The 18,393-nt window shown below is 41.5% G+C and overlaps 1 protein-coding gene across 2 annotated transcripts in view; it reads right to left on the bottom strand.

Moving 5' to 3' along the window:
- Positions 1–389: 389 nt before the first annotated feature.
- MCM9 (minichromosome maintenance 9 homologous recombination repair factor) overlaps positions 390–18,393 on the bottom strand; it is a 65,691-nt gene continuing 47,687 nt past the window's right edge. Inside the window, exons 12-13 of one of the 2 annotated variants that reach the window (XR_013928490.1) lie at positions 15,179–17,945; positions 390–13,112 (exon numbers count right to left, since the gene is read on the bottom strand). Coding sequence is in view for 1 of the 2 variants with exons in the window: in XM_080389510.1 (XP_080245636.1) it covers positions 16,379–17,945 (1,567 nt within the window). In the remaining variant the exon portion in view is untranslated. Of the gene's footprint in view, positions 17,946–18,393 lie in introns of both variants that reach the window. The other variant, XM_080389510.1, reaches the window with a different exon arrangement.

Here is an 18,393-nt window from a genome sequence, read left to right as displayed (position 1 = left end):
GCTGGGTCCATTCTGGGAATCCCCTTGGATACAGCTGGTGGCTGCAGCTGCCAGCAGCTGCCTAGGCAGACTGTAGCTTGAGAACCACAGCACGGCAAGGAGCAAGCCCTGAGGAACAGAGGACTGCTGTTCTCAAACAGGTGTTTTTTTCCTAACCTCCCGTCCCCAGGGAGTTCTGCTTGTAAAGTATATATGTTTTGCTGTTACTGCCACTTCATTTGTTGCATAACCGTTTTCATTACATCTAGCTTTGATAGTTATTTTGCCCTGTTCAATCAAACCTGTGGGTGGGATAGCATAGGAAAGTGATGTGGAGTTTTAATGGATGGCCTGGCATTTAAATCTATTGAGGTACCTTTGTGTGTATCTGTATTCTCCTAATTTGTGGCTTCTTTTTTTTTTTTTTTTGGTGAGGGGCATTCTTCAGAGAGGCCATGGCATGAGAAAGATGCCTTATTTTCAAGTTCTGCTGTGGTGTTAGCTGTGCAAACTCCTAACAAATCAACCAAGGTGCACACTGTTAATTTCTGAAATGCTACAGGAGGGAAATAGAGATCGCACAGTTCAACAGTAGCTGTTGTCTTGGGGGTATGCTCCCAGTAGTCATGTTAAACAACTGCATCTAGTTGATTTCTTTCTTACCAACATTTCCCTTTCTGTTTTGTAGATAGCCTGGAATAAAAGGGTACCTACTTGCACAGTAGATATTGACTAGCAGAAATAAGGATTATACAGAAACAGTGTGACAATAGGTGACAATATATGTTGACAATAGCTTTTTTAGGAAGTTGATATTAGATGCTGATATTTCAGCAGCTTCTGTTTGGTTACAAGTCTGGAGAGACTAAAGAGTCTGGAACATACTTGGGAAGAAAACTTAGAGAGTCCACCTTGGACAAGTTATTAGCTCACATGGAACAGAGATGGTATTTGCTGTCCTCTTAATTTTGGCAGTGTTTACTTTCACACCACTATATTAAGAAACATCCAGTTCCAAGAAGCTGAAATAATATAGAGAAAAACACCTATTTTTATTTCAACTATATTTTTATATCAACTCCCCAGAGCTTACTGTTTGATTGAGCATAAACTGCACAATGCCATCTAAAAATAAGCCCATACACACTTTGTAGTACCAGAAAATATATCCATTTATTTAGTGCAAGAAAAGCGTATCAGCTGCTATTCTTACTGATTCTGTCAAGCCTTTAAAACTAAACTTAGTTGGGTTTTAGGTACTTTTCCTTTCCAGTCTGTTTCTCACAAGTTTTCCTTTATTCTCTGTTCTCTCCCCAGAAGATCACCAGCTTTGTTGTCAAAATTTTCTGCAACCTGAGCCAACAGTGAAAGCACAAACTTTTTACATCACAAGATATTATGGACTATAGTGAAGGAAACAGGTTGCCCATGACCTTCCCTTACAATATCATGGACCAGAAGGTTCCTAGTGGAGTCACTTTCCCTACAATGGGCTCATCAGACTTCAGGCATACCTGGGAGGAAAAGCAAGTCACTGTCAAGTGTCAAACGTATCTCCCCCAAAAGCAAAAAATAACGGTGGATATGTCAGTGATTGTACAAGAATAAGAATAATCTTAAGAATTACTATTGTTAATCAAGATCTCACTTTATGAGGGAGTGCTTTAACCTGTATTTTGGAAGAGGAGTGCATCACTTCTTTTGGAACTAAGGTAAGCTGGTGCCCATTGCACATACTGATAACCTAAAAACCTAAAACCACTTCAGGCTGTGAATCCCGGTTGCAATGAAGATGTATCTAGGCTCTGGGCCAGGTATGCTCTACAGCATACCCTGCTCTCCTGATTTAACGGCTGAGTTCCTGCCAGAAGCTTGCAGTGCTGCCGTCTGGGGTGTGCACCCAGATTTTTCCCATGGAAACAAGAATATGGCCTAAGGAAAAGGAATGCTGCATGTTAGTCTAAACAGGAGGACAAAGACAAGATGTTTTTGGGGTATGCCCCTAGATCCAGTAACTATAAAGTGCTCCCACGCCCCATAATTTAGACACAGCTGGAGGTAACTAACACCTGCAAATTCATGTTGCATGCACTTAAAAAACGTTCCTTCATATGACTTTTTTAATAATTTATCTCGGAAGTTTCTCCAAATTGCAGCCAGAACAAGCCATGTAAATCCTTTCAGAATATCCCTTCTGAAAGCCGTCCCTTTCTTCAGCTTTTGTTTGGCCTTATAATGTAGATAATACAATAAATACCATAATTGTGACTGCCACTTCATTTTCTGCATGCATTTCAGTATACTGGTTTTAATTAATTTAAAGCCCAGCGTCTCTGCTCCTGCTCTATCCTAGCAAACACACATTCCAGATCCAGAAACAGACAGTTAAATTTAGTAAACATTTAATGCTCATCTTCTGTACAATTTAAATTGACACACTGACCTAATTAGCTTTTTTTGCAAGACAAACACTCTCAGCTTAGGAAGGGTGGTGGTTCTGTGGCAGTAACAGGGACCAGAGATTTGTTGTACTGTTTGCCTGTTTTAGACATCTCAAATAGAACAGTTCAGAGGCTCTGACAGTGGCAGTTTGAATGAAGAAGTAAAATTAAATTGGACTGAGAGTCTATCAGCAATAACAATTTGGGAACCCTGAGTTCATGAAGCAAATGTTTTTACTCAGTTTAAGTTAACATATACAAGATCAGCATGCTAGAAGTAAAAATAAAGATTGTATCTGGATTTTTTTAAAAGCAGCTCTATGATGTTTAGATTAAAGCCCTGAAATTTCTTAGTGAACTAGATAAAGTGTTTTTAATCTTTTCAAATTAGAGATCTGAAGTTAAGATATCCATCACTTATCAACTTCTTTTAATAACAAAGCCTTTTGGAAACATTATTTTAACTTTGATACACAGGGAATATGTTTAAAATAAAGCACTTTATTTTTTCACTCACATTCTCAAAAGTAACCGTGCTATCTTGAGTGCTGAACAGTGAGCAGAAACAAAGTTCCTTGACTCAGAATAGGAATTGTTCAGTGAACGGATAACACATTTAAAATCTACAACTGGCACGTCTTTACTTTGTATTAGGCACACAGCTGGCAAATACACAATGAGATATAAGACCTGTGGTTACATCTACACTGGCTTACCTCTCTATCTGTAGATACCTGTGACACATGTACTTTCTGCCCTTATCATAGTGCCAGAGGAAGGGAATCTCAGGAGTGACCTCAGTGATGCACTGCTCTGTCCCAAGACACGATAATGTTTGTTTAACTGGACTTTAAGAACTTGAGTGATGAAGGCTCTACAGTCTCTCTGTGGTCACTGACTGCTGAACTTGGGACTCAAAGCACCTGCACCAAGCTTTGCTTAGGTATCTGCTGGTGGGGCAGGTCTGCAGTACCCCAGGCTTGCTCCTGGATGTGATGTCAAGCTGGCTGGAACCTGTGCTGAAGTATCAGATACCTGTGGACTCCCCAGGCCCTGCTCCTGCTTGGGGCTGCATCTCAGCATGTGCTCCTCAGAGCACCGTAACCAGCATGCACAGCTGGTCTCCAGCACAGCCTGAGACCTAGGCTCCACCAGCAAAGTAGAAATGCCTGTTGGGAGGAGCTGCAAACAACGCTGTGAGTGCCTACTGATTAAGAAACTGTTGACCGATGTTAAAAGCAATCAAGGATTGTATACAGATGGATACCAGAGTTTCAATTTGAATCTAGTCTCAGCGCATGAGAAAAGTTTTGACAATTCTGTCCCGAACCCCATAGGTCCAAGACCAGTCTTGCTGATGAGTTGGCTGTCATCGCTAGCAGGTGTGTTAGACAAGGGAGGGAGGGAGCAGAGTGGCTGAATTCTGTGAAGTTTTAATCATCCACCAAACAAGCATTTGAAAGGCAGGGAAGCATTAGGGTTGAATAACAGTCTCCTTAGCCAAAACATTCATGGGCCACTGGAAAAAGCTGGAGAATGGTAGCTACTTCATCAGAAACCAGGAATAAAGAAATGCAAATGTCACCAGTTACAGAAAGCTACTATTGTCTCTAATTTGGAAGAAGGGGGTTAGTAAATGCATATGATACAGGGAAGTTTGGCAATACCACTGTAAAGATCAGAGAAATACAAGAGAGAGAAATCTCTGAAAAGCCTTTTTAGCAGATATTTGTAATTATGGTCTTATAGTGCTGGTCAAAGCTGGCTGTTTGTTTATAATTCAGAAAGATTTGTGTATAGCCATCAGTAGAAGAGAATGAGAATAAAACATTTTTTTCCTTTTTCCTGTTTCCCAGAGAAAGAAAAAGTCTCTCATGGTAATACTCAAGAAGAAAGAGTTTTCAAGAGCATTCAGCTCAAACCTGGTTTGCTACCAATTAAGCTAATGTTAATCAGCTTAATGCTTAATGCATAAGCATGTTATTGAGGAAAGGAAGAGAGGTACCAAAGCCATCCCTGCCTTAGACACTGCTGACAAGGAACTTGAATTGTGCAGCTCTCAGTGATAATACATTGTGCTGAGAGGGTATTTAATTCATCTCCAGTCTCTTTTGCTGAAAGAAATAATTAAAGGTAGAAGTAGTCCACGACTACTTTTAGCAAAGAGATCTGGAGAGCGCCTGACCCACTCTTTCCACAGCTGTGCTGGTTTTCAGTCTGAGATTTTGACAGTGAAATGATTTCCAGTAACACTTCTCCTTGGCCAGGACAGTTTCTTACCCTGAGCTGAGGAAGGTGTAATGCCGAAAGGGTCCAGGTCTACGTGAGCCCATACCAGGGAGGGCTGCCGAGGCCTGTCAGGTTTGCTGGCCTGATCATGAGGAAAGCACTCCGTAGCTGGCTCTGTGCTCCATGTCCCTCGAGTGTCCTGGCACCCGTCATATTGGAACTATTTCTAAAAATAAGAAAACATGTTGTGTTCTAGGCTAGGGCACTCTGTTGAGGTGTCATATGTCTTGGTTTGGAATAGAGCATTTAATGTCACAGTCCTGCTCTTCATTACAGCTTACTGTTAAGTCCAATGGATTCAAGTAATAAGGGCAACAGTGCTGACATGACATATATTAAGAAAGAGTTTAGTATATGATTCGATAAGTGGAAGATCTTACAATTATACTAACATTATTTCTTCCAGCAAACAGTGGTACTACAGAGACCTTTTAAATTACATATTAAGCATGTTAGGAGAGTACTCCTACCCAAAGAAATGTGATATCATTTTGCTGTTGTGATTCCTGGAATCAGGGAAGAAGCAGTGCAGCCAGCCACCGTGCTCAACGACCGAGGAGTATTTTTCACAACAGTCGGCTCCCAAGGATGTTTCTCGCTGCAAAAAAGAATTCAGGATTTGGAGCTCCCTCTGCTGGTTCTACATCAGCTTTCACTCACACCTGCTTTCCCTTCTCTGCTCAGTATCACTTAAACAATTAATTTCATGTATTGTTGTATTTAAAAAAAAAGTTATTACATTGCTTACCAGAGCATATGTCTGTTATAGTTGATATAACACTGGAGAAAAATCTAACACTAACAAGGAAAGAAAAGGTTTCTTCTAAGTCTAGTTTCAGGACTTGCAAATGTGCAGTGCATGCGCGCAAGTGTTTAATGGAAGCATTTGCCCCTATCATTCCATTCTTTCATGAATCCCTAATATGTGTGCACTCGTGTGATGTGACTACTTCAATATACGTTAGAGTCTGCCTTACTAAGTATAAACAAAGTAAACCAGGAAGAAGACCCTGTGAAAATGCTGCACAAAATAGCGCAAGCACACACCACCAAGAAACTAGATGTTAGGGTTTTATACTTGTCCTTTATACAGCTTATTTAAGCGTTATGTGCCCTCGTTTTCATTCAAAGTGTTTTCTTATTGTCATGTATGTGAACAGCACTACAGAGTTTCAGAGTTTGCTGTTCTAAGCTGCAAGCTGCCTCAATGTGCCACACAACGCAATCACACAGGTACTTCAGGTGCGTGTGTTAAGTAACCACACCAAACGGGTGAGAGAGAGCACAGTCAGGCATCAGAAACAGCGTATGTCCAAGGTATTGCTCAAGTTTTATTGCCTTCATTACCCTCAGAGAGAGCTCAGGGGCTGGTTTTTTTAATCAATTGGCTCACTCTGTAACTTCGGGGCTGTTAATCCAAATTCTCAGAGATTAAAATGAACCTCTCCATTTTGACAGGCAGCAGCTCCTCTCCTGTTGCTGTGCAGCAGGCATCCATTACAGGTAAGTTTCCAGAATAGCCTCCGAAGCGCATAGGATCAAATCTGAGACTCAAGCCTTTTTGGGATGTGCTTTTGCTCTGCATGCAACAATCTCCCCTGCAAAAACTAGTTTTCTACTCCAACTTCTTTTCCAATTAATATCAAATAGCATTGACTTTAAAAGATAAAATTTCATTATGCTCAAGTATTTTCTGAATGGATTAAAGGGATATGAAAATAGATGATAGAACTTGTTTTCTTGTAGCTAACCCACTGTTTTTGCAGTTAAGCAACAATAAATTCCAATCAACTTGAACTCCGCACATCACATTGTAGCCTATAAAAATTTTTAATAGTGAAGGTATACAGCTCTCAATGAGGCTGGCAAAATACTAATGGGAGAGCCATCATGTAATTACAGGAACAGCTGATTAAATCAAGATAGCACTTAACAGAATAAGATCATTGCAAATCTAATGATTACATTAAACTATTTCACCATTTCGGTGACACCAGTGAGAGTGATTAGAGATGGAACTTTAACTTTCAACTTTTGAACAATTTAATTTACATTTCTTAATCACTAATGTAGAAAAAAAAACCCTTCTATTTTCTCTGTGTTCGCTGGGAGAACAGTATATTTTTAGTTCCAGTTTGATTGAAGAAAAGGTTCCTTTCAAAAGATTAGGAGGCTACTTAGTTCTGAATATTGATAACTGGATAATGGACTCATAAATACGTGCTGCTGAGCTGAATCTTGTGAAGGTCATTAGAAAATCATCCCACTGAAGTCACTGAAAATATTCCTTCTGATTCTTGCAGAAACTGGAATGAACCACTAGTGACTTGGAAGTTTTCAATCTTGCTAACGTTTTATGGTATACTTAAAATTATTTTGGCTTGGGTCTTTGGTATTTATTTAAACAAGGAAAAGATCTTTCAGTGATGCTGTTAATTACTAGTAGAGCAGAGCTGTCAGTCATAAATGTTCAGAAAATGTAAACCAGACACCCTAAAAAGTATTTTCTACCAAAAAAAGGTTAAGTTCCATAGTTTAGGGGGAGTTTATCCTACCTCTGAATACAAAAGTAGACTAGATGACCCTCAGCATTTCCTCTAGTTTTTAGCCTTCATGTTGAATATTTCTGAGGTTTCCTGTGGTCATAATTTGCTTTAGGTGTTGCGGAGATGGAAGCTGAGGTTGCTTGCATAAGTACGGTGCCTATGAGAAAAGAGCAGCAGCTGGAGTGAGGCCGCACTGCCATGGTCTTCAGCACAGACCTGCACACGCCTGCTTACCTGGCAGCGCAGTGTCAATCCAGGTGCACGGGCTGGGCTGGAGCACATCCCTTGTGTGCAGGCTGATGTGTGAGTGGCTATGTCAGCTGGCACCCCATACTGCTTCGGGTTCCTCTCCACTCTGTGGTGCTCACCCCGTCCAATTTTGGAGCCGTTAGTAGGTAGCGCTCTCCCTTAGCAGCTGGCCTTCTGTTTCTGAGGTCAATCTGTGACCTGAAAGAACCTCTTAAAAAATCATTGCTCGAGTGCTTAGACACCTTTGCATTCAAAGACAGGCACTTTTACACCTCCACATCTCCATGGAAGAGGAGATGGAGTAAAGCCACTGTCCTACTAGTAATGCACAATGGGTGTGAACCTGCATGGTTCTTTGAACTGGAGTGGGAGTGAAGCTTCCTTGGACTAGATCATTGCTTCCAGACCACTAAGGTGGGCTAGAAGCAGAACTGCAGGTGCAGCTGCTCAAATGGCTGACTAGTCTCTCTCACGCTGAAGGTATGGAGCTGTTGCTTCTCTTCTGTGTGATGTTTTGTTCTGACAGATGAACAACGGCTTGTGGCAAGTAGGGGCCTTGAACAGAGAAGGAAAACACTGCAGGACAAAGGCAAGTAACGTTTCTGGAAATACGTGGTGTCCTCACCTAGTGTTTGGCAGTGAAGATGAATGCCACTGAACATGGAAGATGACTACATCTGGGAACTTGCAGCTCCCACTGTTCTTCACCCCTGCTTTCAGTTGCCAGGGAGTACAGAGATATATTAACATTGACAGTAGCAACAGGGTGATTTGGGACACGATACACGCTATTCAGAAGATGACAAACACCTTGTAGGGATTGCAGTCATGTAGGTTTTGCTTGTATGAGCTTTTCTGTTGGGGACTTTGATGACACATACACTTCTTTCCTCGCCTTTTTACATAATCTTAGTCTAACTATCTCATGCCTATTGAATTCCAGTTAGGAAATGTTACTGATTGAAAAGTCATTGCTCCAAAGAATATCTCTTCCTAAGTTACATTGCAGTAATACATTTGTTTGTACAATAATATTTGCATTATTACACAATACGCATTTGTTATGCATAGCTTATTGTGTATACGGTTATACATTTGCACGTGTAATTATCCTGTGTACAATTGTAATGACACATATCTGTTCAAAATAATTAAACTTGATAAGAAACGTATTTTCAGTCTTTTCGAAAATAGCTGTGCTCTTTACTCAGTAAAGGACAATGTTATTGCCTGGAACTATTGGCATTCTTCAGTCTAACAGGAAGGAAAGTATCGATAAGTGAAGACATACCAGATACCTAAGGGAGATGACATAATTAGCATTCATTATTAATGAAGCCATTGCCTTATTCACATGAAATACAGAGCACTTAATACTCTGTTTACCTCATCTTCCCATCAATAAATACATTCCCTCTAGAATGTGATGTTATATGTCCTCACTTGGGAGATCTGTTCACGTTGAATCCACTAATTAGAAGTCTCGGTTCAGTTTATATTGACTTTGCCTTGCCTTTGGCTTTAGTTCACCTGGGTTTGTAATCCTGGTGCACATCATGTTAATCTGTGTATCTGACAAGAATCATGACATTCAAACCACTGTCCTGAGAATAACCTGAGCAACAAGCAAACAGCTGTGTAGGGTTATTTTCTGCTTACTAGTTACTTAGAACAAAAAGCAGCATGTAAACTGGAGTAAGACTGGCTGGCAATCAGCAAAGCACGTTAGCAGAGTAGCTCATACACATAGCGCATACTCCCTTTCTCAGTTTGTCTTCTGCCACATTTTTTGGTCATGTCTAAAATTTTCATAATGCTGGGAAGAACTGAAGGCCTGTTTTGTAAGATGTTTACATGGCAAGGGATTCCTATTATAGGTTGGCTCCTACAAGCTTAGAAACTAGGTATCTGCCCCAGAAATGCCTTAAATAAAACGAGCAGTACTTCCCAGGGGAGGTTTGAGGAGAGCTGCACCTGACATTGCAGGACCATGTAGTGACAAGTCCTGAGCTGCAGAGAAAGAAGGGAACAAGGGTCTGGGAGGAAGGGAAGGAGGTGAAGGAGCACCTCAAGGAGAGGCTGAGGAACCAGTGGCAGCAGTTGCAGGCCATGTCTGGTAGAGCATTGACAATTGTCTCCAGCAAGACTGGACTATAAGAAGGTCACGAACCACAGCTTTGTACTCCTAAGTGCTGTAAGATCCTGAAAGGTAACAAACGTCCATATCCTGCTGTCTCTAGGAGGACTGTCATGTCATCCTGAAGGATTGGAAGTGATTAAGTGTAGCTTAATAGTGTAACTGCTTAAGTTAAAGAGGTCAAAAACATTAGAAGAAAACTGGATAGAAAACCAGCTGCTTTCTGCTTTAGTGCCTGTTCTTTTCAGGGAAGTTTCACAGAAACATCTGTGGATAGCACTGTCTTAAATGTCACTTTTGCAGCGATGCCTACAACAAATGGGTGACAAATACTGGATTGCTGTGTGTAGCAAGCTGAGACTCATCTGCAAGTGAGGTAATCAATAAATGAAGAGATGAATTAAGGTGAAATTTTAAAAAAAAATCACTAAAAAGATTTTAAAAATTAAAGGAATTAATAAAAAACCTCAACAGGTAAAGACCCCAATAGAGATTTATAAATAACCTGTGGCTGAACAACCAGGAACAGCTTGTCTTCACCTTATGAAGACCCCCATCAGTAGCAGCTCACTTGGAAAATAAGCCCTGGGCACAGCCTGTTTCTGTAAATGGGAAGTAAGAGGAAGGCTCCCCTGGAAGCCCCTTTCAGCAGGATTTTTCAGCTGTGAAAGAAGTGAGGAGACAGGCCACCGGAGAGGTCTGCAAAACAGCCAGCTATGTATTTAACCACAGAGAATGACTGCGCACAGCCCACCCTTCCCAAGTAGTGGCAAACAGTGATTCAGGCACTAAGCAGAGCTACCTCATGACCATCTAGAATATCTCACCTGGGCTCCTAATTCAGAGGAGCGTGGGTCTCATTTAAGTCCAGTCTCATTTCAGCCAAGGCTGCACCTTCCCCAGCAAAAGTGCCATGCAGGAGGATTAAAAGAATTATGATGAAGCATTTTTTTTTAACGCAAAAATTTAATTAAACAGTATATACAAATATAATTAAATTGTTGGGGTTTTTGCTTTCCACCTCCCTGTGACTCATCAGCATGTCTGCATGGGCCATCCAGGAGAACGCTACTATGGGACAGCTGCCAGTAAAACCGTGATCTTGTTCCACGCTGACTTGACATAATCTGGTTTCAACCAAGGCAATGCAGTCTGGCCACTGAATATCTAACAGCAGCATTTCGCTGCTGCTCACAAATGAGGACCTGATCAACATGCTGTTAGAACCAGTGACTTGTAAGGTTTGGTTCAACAGGGTTTTAAAACAGCAACATATATAATCACCTTTAATGAACCAGTCATAAAGATAAAACACAGCTGAATAAAATACTAGTGTATTCAACAGTAATAATTGGTTTGCTATATATTTGTATATAGTCACCCTGAGAAGACACATTAGACATGTTCTGAGATTGTATACTCAGAGAGGCGAGTGTTAAAAGTGAAGGAGATAATGGCTGGGTGCCTGGCCAGGAAGTGACTCATCTGCCCAGGCACTGCACAAAGAACTTGCAAGGAAATTCATCTGCAGGTTAGCCCAGCAGACTGTCACTGCCGTAATGGATTAAATCCTCCCATCATCGGGCTATTGTAGGACCCCCCCAAAAAAATAATGATTGCTTGTGGGGGAAGTTGGTTTAAAAAGGGAAAGGGAAGAAGTTAGCAATGCTCCCTGCCAAGGCTCTGATAAATGGGTTCTGTAGCAACAGCAACACTGAGGGAGAGTGTAAATCAGCAGCAGGTACCATTTTATTACTGTGTGCTTCTCATTTATCTTGAATGCTCTGAATTCATGCTGTGAATCAGAAGCAGTACCACAACAGTAGTATTTCAACTGGTCTGGTAAAGAAAGATCTTAAGAGTATCTGCTCTTCCAAATTTATTCTTTGGTTACTTACCCAACACACTTAGTGACTAGGACCTCTTTTCAGACAGTCTGAAAGGATAACAGTGCTTTTTTTCTGCTAATACAGGAAAGATGGGCCTTTCTGCAAGCTGGGTAGAATGTCCCTGTGCCTCCTTTTTGCTTCTAACTAGGAAACGATGCTGCCCAGGCGGCCTTGCAGGCATAGTGACCTCAAAGTCCTTTATTCCTTTTGGCTTTTGTTTCTTATGTTGTACAAAAGGGAGAAGCAGATCCCTCAGACATCAAAACCCTCTGCTAAGTAAAGAAGCATAGCTCCATTTCATAAAGTAATACACTCGGCTACTTCTAGTCTGGAGAATCTGAAGAGACAACTTTCTTCTTACTGATATACTACTAACATATTATCCCTCAAAAATTATTAACTATTAAGAGACTACAGTGAATGACAGAATTAACTCTGCCTAAATTCTATTGAATGTGTTTGGATTCAGATATCTAAGCCATATCGAAGCAGTAGATAGCAACCCAGCCATGTTCTTCCCAGGGCTGCATAGCTTTACAGACAAGATGTCTTCCAATGATCTGGAAAAGTCCCCTAGGTGTTATCAAATTTGTCCTGATGTGTTCAAAGGTATTGTTTTGAGGGACGCAAGCTTGACTTATAATCTAGTAAAGACGGGTGCTAAAATGTGGGCGGTCTTATGTTCTCAGATGTCCTCAGCAGGAAGACCTTTGAACCACTATCACTTTCTTGTTTCCTCACCTCCAAAACACAGGGTATCTTAAACAAGACCACTCGGTACCATTTCCTCTTAAAGGGGCCATTTCACAACCACGAGTATGAGAGAGGTGAAGCCACAAGAACAAAATATAATTATTACGCACCTTTCACATCTCACTGATTTGAACTTCAGCTCTTAAGTACCCAGGACATCTGCAAACCAGGCCTTACAAATGGCACCCGTTAAAGAATGAATGTGCACAGTTGGCGCTCACTAGTGAAAATCTTGGCTTGAGAGGGCTGATTTGTCCACGTTAAGCAGGAGCTCAGGTGCTGTGGTATTTATCTTTTCTGGTTCTGTTCTCTGCAAAGCATCAGGGGCCTTTTCTAGGCATGCCGTCATGGAAGCTGCTGCAACTTCCCTCTTGCTGTTGGGGAATTTCAGCAAGCCCGCGGAAGCGCTCATGCATTTAGCCTCGTCTAAGTTCAGCTATCTCAATATACATACCTCGCTGGGTTGTACTGCTCTAAGGCAATGGCAGGATGTCTCCCCAGGGTCTGGCAGTGTGCTGAACTAGTGGAGTCCACCAGGTGCTAGGCACATCAGGTAGCCTATCCCGAGAGATCCAGTCTCCAGCAAGTCGCCAGCTTGTACTCTGCTGACTGTACTTTAAAAGACCAGTTAAACTGTGGATTTCAATTCAAAACAGAGTAATAATAAAAATAATAAAAAAGGGATCTAGCAGTATTTTATCAGCCAAACTGCTGAACCGGACCACAACTGCGATTAGTACTGTATGACTGGGGCATACGTATGAGTGGGGCATAAAGTACCTCAGTATTCTACGCCGAGTTTTACTGGACCAGAAGAAATATATTTCACCTAGGAAAAAACAAATTTGGTTTAAGTATCTTACATTTACTCAGCTGCAATGATCTGTGCATGCATTTGAAGACACCATGGGCATACGAGCACCCAGTTCTCACAGTTGTTGCTAACTGGGGCATTCCTGTGCATTATGAGACTTTGCATTAGTAAGGAAGACAACTGTCTGTGTTACCTGAAACACAGCTGCTCTGCTTCGCTTCAGTGTTTGGCCACCCTTTCCATGAGAAGAAATTTTTCCTAATATTCACTCTAAACCTCCCCTGGTGTGGCATCAAGCTGTGCCAGGCGAGGTTTAGATTGGCTACTAGGAAAAAATTCCTCACAGAAAGGGTGGCCAAGCATTGGAAGAGGCTGCCTGGGGAGGTGCTGGAATCATCATCCCTGGAAGAATTAAAATAAACGCATAGATGTGGTGCTTAGGGACATGGTTTACTGTTGGACTTGGCAGCCCTGAGTTAATGGTTGGACTTGATGATCTTACAGGTCTTTTCCATCCTAACTAATTCTATGATACTGTACAGTTTCCCTGGCCCTCAGGCAGATCTTACAGTGCAACAGCTCTGAAACAAGCAGAATACAAAAGCCAGAACCTTCTGAAACACAGCATGAGCATGGAGAACAGGAAGGACATTTTGAGCTTGACTTTCACCTCAATTTTGTGCCACTATGGCTCCCCTGATTTCAAAAGTTCTAATTTCCACTGGGCAGAGGGAAGAAAGTCAGCCAGTCTGTCCTGCAGTTCTTGGGAGCAGCTAGTCACGTAACTTTGCATAGCAAATTACATTAGATGAGGCCCTACTGCTGATCTATAGGGAAGCGATGAATAAAACAACACTTCCAGCATAGGTGAATGAAATTTCTCTTGACTAACTTTTTTATCATGTTGCATGGTGAAAAAAGCTTATGATGCTCAACTATGGGGATCCAGTAGCTATCTTCTGGCTTTGCACTGGCCAGCTAGTAACATCCATTAAACCAAAGAGCTGACAAGGATGATTTTTGATTGTAAATGAAACCACCATGCACGGGGCTGATGCAGTTCCAGTGGTGATGAAAAACTATGCCTTTATCTGGCCTGTGAAAACTCAAGAAGCTCCGGGATTCTTGACCCTTATCCAGTTTCAGTGTAGATAAGGCGTCCTGTAGGAAACTTCCGATTTTCACAGTGTCGTGGTTTAACTCTGGCCAACAACTAAAGCACCATGCAGCTGCCTGCTCACTTTCCCCCGCGGTGGGATGGGGGAAGAGGATCGGAAGAGCAAAAGTGAGAAAACTCATGGGTTGAAGTAAAGACAGTTTAACAGTTAAAGCAAAAGCTGTCCATGCAAGTAAACCAAAACACGGAATTCATTCACCACTCCCCATGGGCAGGCAGGTTCAGCCACCCCCAGGAAAGCAGGGCTCCATCACGCATCACGGTTACTTGGGAAGACAAACGTCATCACTCTGAATGTCTCCCCTTCCCTCTTCTTCCCCCAGCTTATATTACACTCAGCATGACGTCATAGGGTATGGAATACCCCTTTGGCTAGTTCAGCTCAGCTGTGCTGGCTCTGTCCCCTCCCAATTCCCCGTGTCCCTCCAGCCCTCTCGCTGGCAGGGCCTGAGAAACTCAAAAGTCCTTGATTTAGTATAAACTTTACCTAGCAAAAGCTAAAAACATCTGTGTCCTATCAACATTGCTCTCACACCAAAGCCAAAGCACAGCACTGCACCAGCTACTAAGAAGAAAATTAACTCTAACCCAGCTGAAACCAGGGCACATGGGCAGTAGGATCAAGAGTGTGGGTCACTCTCATCCTGGCATAGGTCTTTGTGAGAAGGAACAGGGTCTTGCTCTGGGAAGGAGGTGGATATATTCCACTTCTATTGACTGATGTCATGTTTCCAGTGGAGGAACTACCACACAGTCAGTCTGGACAGTAAAGTTTCTGTCATTTTGGCATTTAACAGTAAGCCAACGACTGTAATTACTGTTGTCATGATTTCACTGTAAGACACTGAAATACTTGGGCCTCACACTCCCTCATTCTCTGAAATTTTGCAGTATTTTAACTTACCTGGTTTCAAGGGAGCTACTTCTAAATTTAAGCTAGTCAAGAGAGAATCCGATCTTGTTTGCGCTACCAAGCCTCCCAAAGGATTTATTGTGCTGTAAGCAACCACTCCATTCTCTGTTTACCTTGCAGGTAATAACAAGAATATTCTGTGGAGAATTCAAACACAGAAGAAACATACCAGACAAGTCACTGAAAGAAATTTAAGGCTTACCTTTCTCTGTAAACACATAATGCATTAGTAGATTAATTTCCCATTAGATAAATGAATGACATCAGATGCAGCATGCTACAGAAGATGAACTGCATATCAGATGCAGTAAAACTCTAATCACAATTAAAATAGTCAAGTAAACATTATTTGAGTCAGAATCAAGCTAGACTAGGGTAGCTCTTCACCATGATGTTAGGTTTGAAGTGTAGCTTCACGCCTGGTTACTGAGGACTCCCATTCAATCACCTGAAATTTGTTGTCTCTGCAGTGGAGAACTGTATGTTTATTACAGAGCTGGGTTTTGATAAAATTACTGAGAAGACAGACACAGATACTTTAAGCAGTGTATTTAAAACTGAAATTAAAGAAACAGAAACAAAAAGCTCTTGATCCATGTCTTCAACATCAGCACTGTGACAAGAAGCACAGTAACCAAAGATGCAGCAAAATTGTCATGATACCGATAATACAGAAATACCTACCATAGCATGATGATAAATCACAATATTGCTAACTATGCTGAGACAAACAGCATACATAGATGAACAAAATATAATGACATGGCTTTAGCATCACCATTTGTGTAAAGTGGCATAGTCATTTGGAAGGACAATCTGAATCACATAGTTCTAACTGTTACATGAAATAAAGGATAACAGTCAATTAAGCCTGCTCATCTGCAAGATTCACTATACACTGGGTATATGAACATAACCACACAAGTTTTCAGGTTACATCAGGTCAATCAGAATCAACTGATATTAAGTGGTCTTGGGAAGCGTTTAGAAAACCGAAAGCCACATTCAGGCCTGAAGTCTATGCAGTCCTTAGCTTACCTAAAGGTATATGGGACTTAAAGGAAGTATGCTCATGGGTATCAACAGAGGTCCAAGATGATTGTTTTTAAATGCTTTGTAAACTACAGATATGACCTACAGAAGGCTGGAGACTCAGAAGAGCTGCATGTTAAGTAATGGGTAGGATACATGTTAGGTGCTTGGATTTTTCCTAACCTCTTCATTCCAGTCAAAATCTAATGTAGCATCATCTAGCTCTGCTATGGAGAAGAGAGATTTTTGTGTGACCACACTGGCTTTACTAGCATTTCCCAGCGCAAAACTCTTCCTTCCGCTAGGATTGCTCACGTGCACCTTCAGCAATGGGCTATGGCTTTCCTTGTTAGTGTCAATGTTAATGGTAGGTGAGGTTTCTAATTTTGACTTAGGATGTGATGCAAAGGAGAATGTTGACAGTTTGACTAATGTACTGGAGTGCACCTTCCCTATGCCTGGGTCACCAAGCTTCTCCTCTCCCTCCCTTTTCTTTTCAGTGGGTGGAGATGGCACAGCATGAAAAGTGACATCAGAGAGCACTGTTACACTTCCTCTGATGTCTTTCCCTAAGGCCTGACTCCGTTGCTTTTCTCTCCCTTTATTATCAATTGATTGTTTTTCCAAACTATTTTTTCCTAAGCGAGTCAATGTCACCTTGCATTTCTCAGGGGGGCAGCATTCTTCTGGTAGCTGCTCTCCCAGGAGGTGCTCTCCAGGCTTAAAAATAGTTTCACTCTGAAAAAGAGAAAATTCTTCATTTTTCTTCTCTGAAGAATGATCAAGTTTTGTCCTTTGTCTGAAAGAAAATTTAGCTAGTTTAGCTGCTGGAGGACTTTCGCTGTCAAGGATTTCTGGCTCATGGGAACTTACAACCTTTTTTTCCTTCACTGTTTGACCTTTACTTTGTTTCCTCATGGAAATTGTTGCAGTTTTTGCTGCTACAGATACACTGTTCTTTTCCTCCACTAGCACAGAATCTGCATCACTTGAAAGATCTGACAGGCCAGACCTGGGTAATACTGAAGGCACGGCATTTGCCTTGGGGTCCTGTGTACTTGTAAAGAATCCATGTGATTTCTCTGTGTGCAGTCTCTGCCAGCTTTTAGAAATCCGTTGCGTAACTGAATCCGGCACACTAGCACTTGGTGATGCTGGGTCTTGAATATTTGCTTCTGAGGGAAAAGAGTTGTGTTCTTCAGTCCTTTTCCTGCTTCTCTTGGAAATTTTGTCTTGTTCCAAAGGAGCATGTAGATTGACAGCTGCTAATGACTCTTTCATTCCATTTCCCCTCCTCGGTATGCAAGTACTGCTTTCTTCAGAACATGATGTTTTACAAAGGGTTTTCGAAGCCAAGTTATTTGGAGATATCTTGGGCACTAGAGGCTCTTTCTGAAAAGTTTCTTCAGCATCAGTGTTGCTCTCTCCCAGGCTATCAAACCATGCCAGGCTTCCATTATCACCTCTCTTACTATGTTTAATCAAGTGGTTTGTATTTTGGTTATTACCATGTGCTGGGTTGCACAAGGGTTCTAGATGTGTATCACCTTCACAGTTGCCTTCAGGCAAAGCAGGCTGTGGCCTGGAGTTATTGTCTTGTTGACTGGGAGGTTCTGACTGAGACATTTGCTTTGACTGTCCCAATACCTCCTTGTCCAAGCATCTTGTAGTAGTACTGAAACTCCTCTCTTCAGGCTGCAGCTGGCATGAATTTTCCTTTTGTAATCTATGAATGAAAAAAAAAAAAAGTAATAGTAACTTATTTTTCATTTTCTTTCATTATTGCATTAGTCATCCTTAATATGTATGAACGGTGAAAAGCTACAAAAAGGTTGTTACTAAGTTTCACATACAGCTCTGAAAGCTGGTGTTGCAGTCTGTGATCTTTCAGCACCTTCTACAGTGTGGCAGAATTCAGTGTTCCCAAGAGAAGACAGGCAGATGGACAGAGAAAACAACCACATAAATTTAATTTCCTTGGGAAACCAATCAGAAAAAACCCCACCAAACAAATAGCTTTGCACTAATGCTAGAGTCTCTTAGGAATTACATATTTTGCAAGTATATCTAGAACAGGAACTTCATTAGATTTTATTTTGACCAATGCAAAGCCTCAAACGAGTTATCAGTATGGAAGATCTAGGTATTACTTGGCATAGTGGTTGCTGGTGGTT

The sequence above is a fragment of the Falco punctatus genome (genome assembly GCF_963210335.1).
Source record: "Falco punctatus genome assembly, chromosome: 5".
NCBI classification, from domain to species: domain Eukaryota; kingdom Metazoa; phylum Chordata; class Aves; order Falconiformes; family Falconidae; genus Falco; species Falco punctatus.
This window is presented reverse-complemented; position numbering and strand designations above follow the sequence as displayed.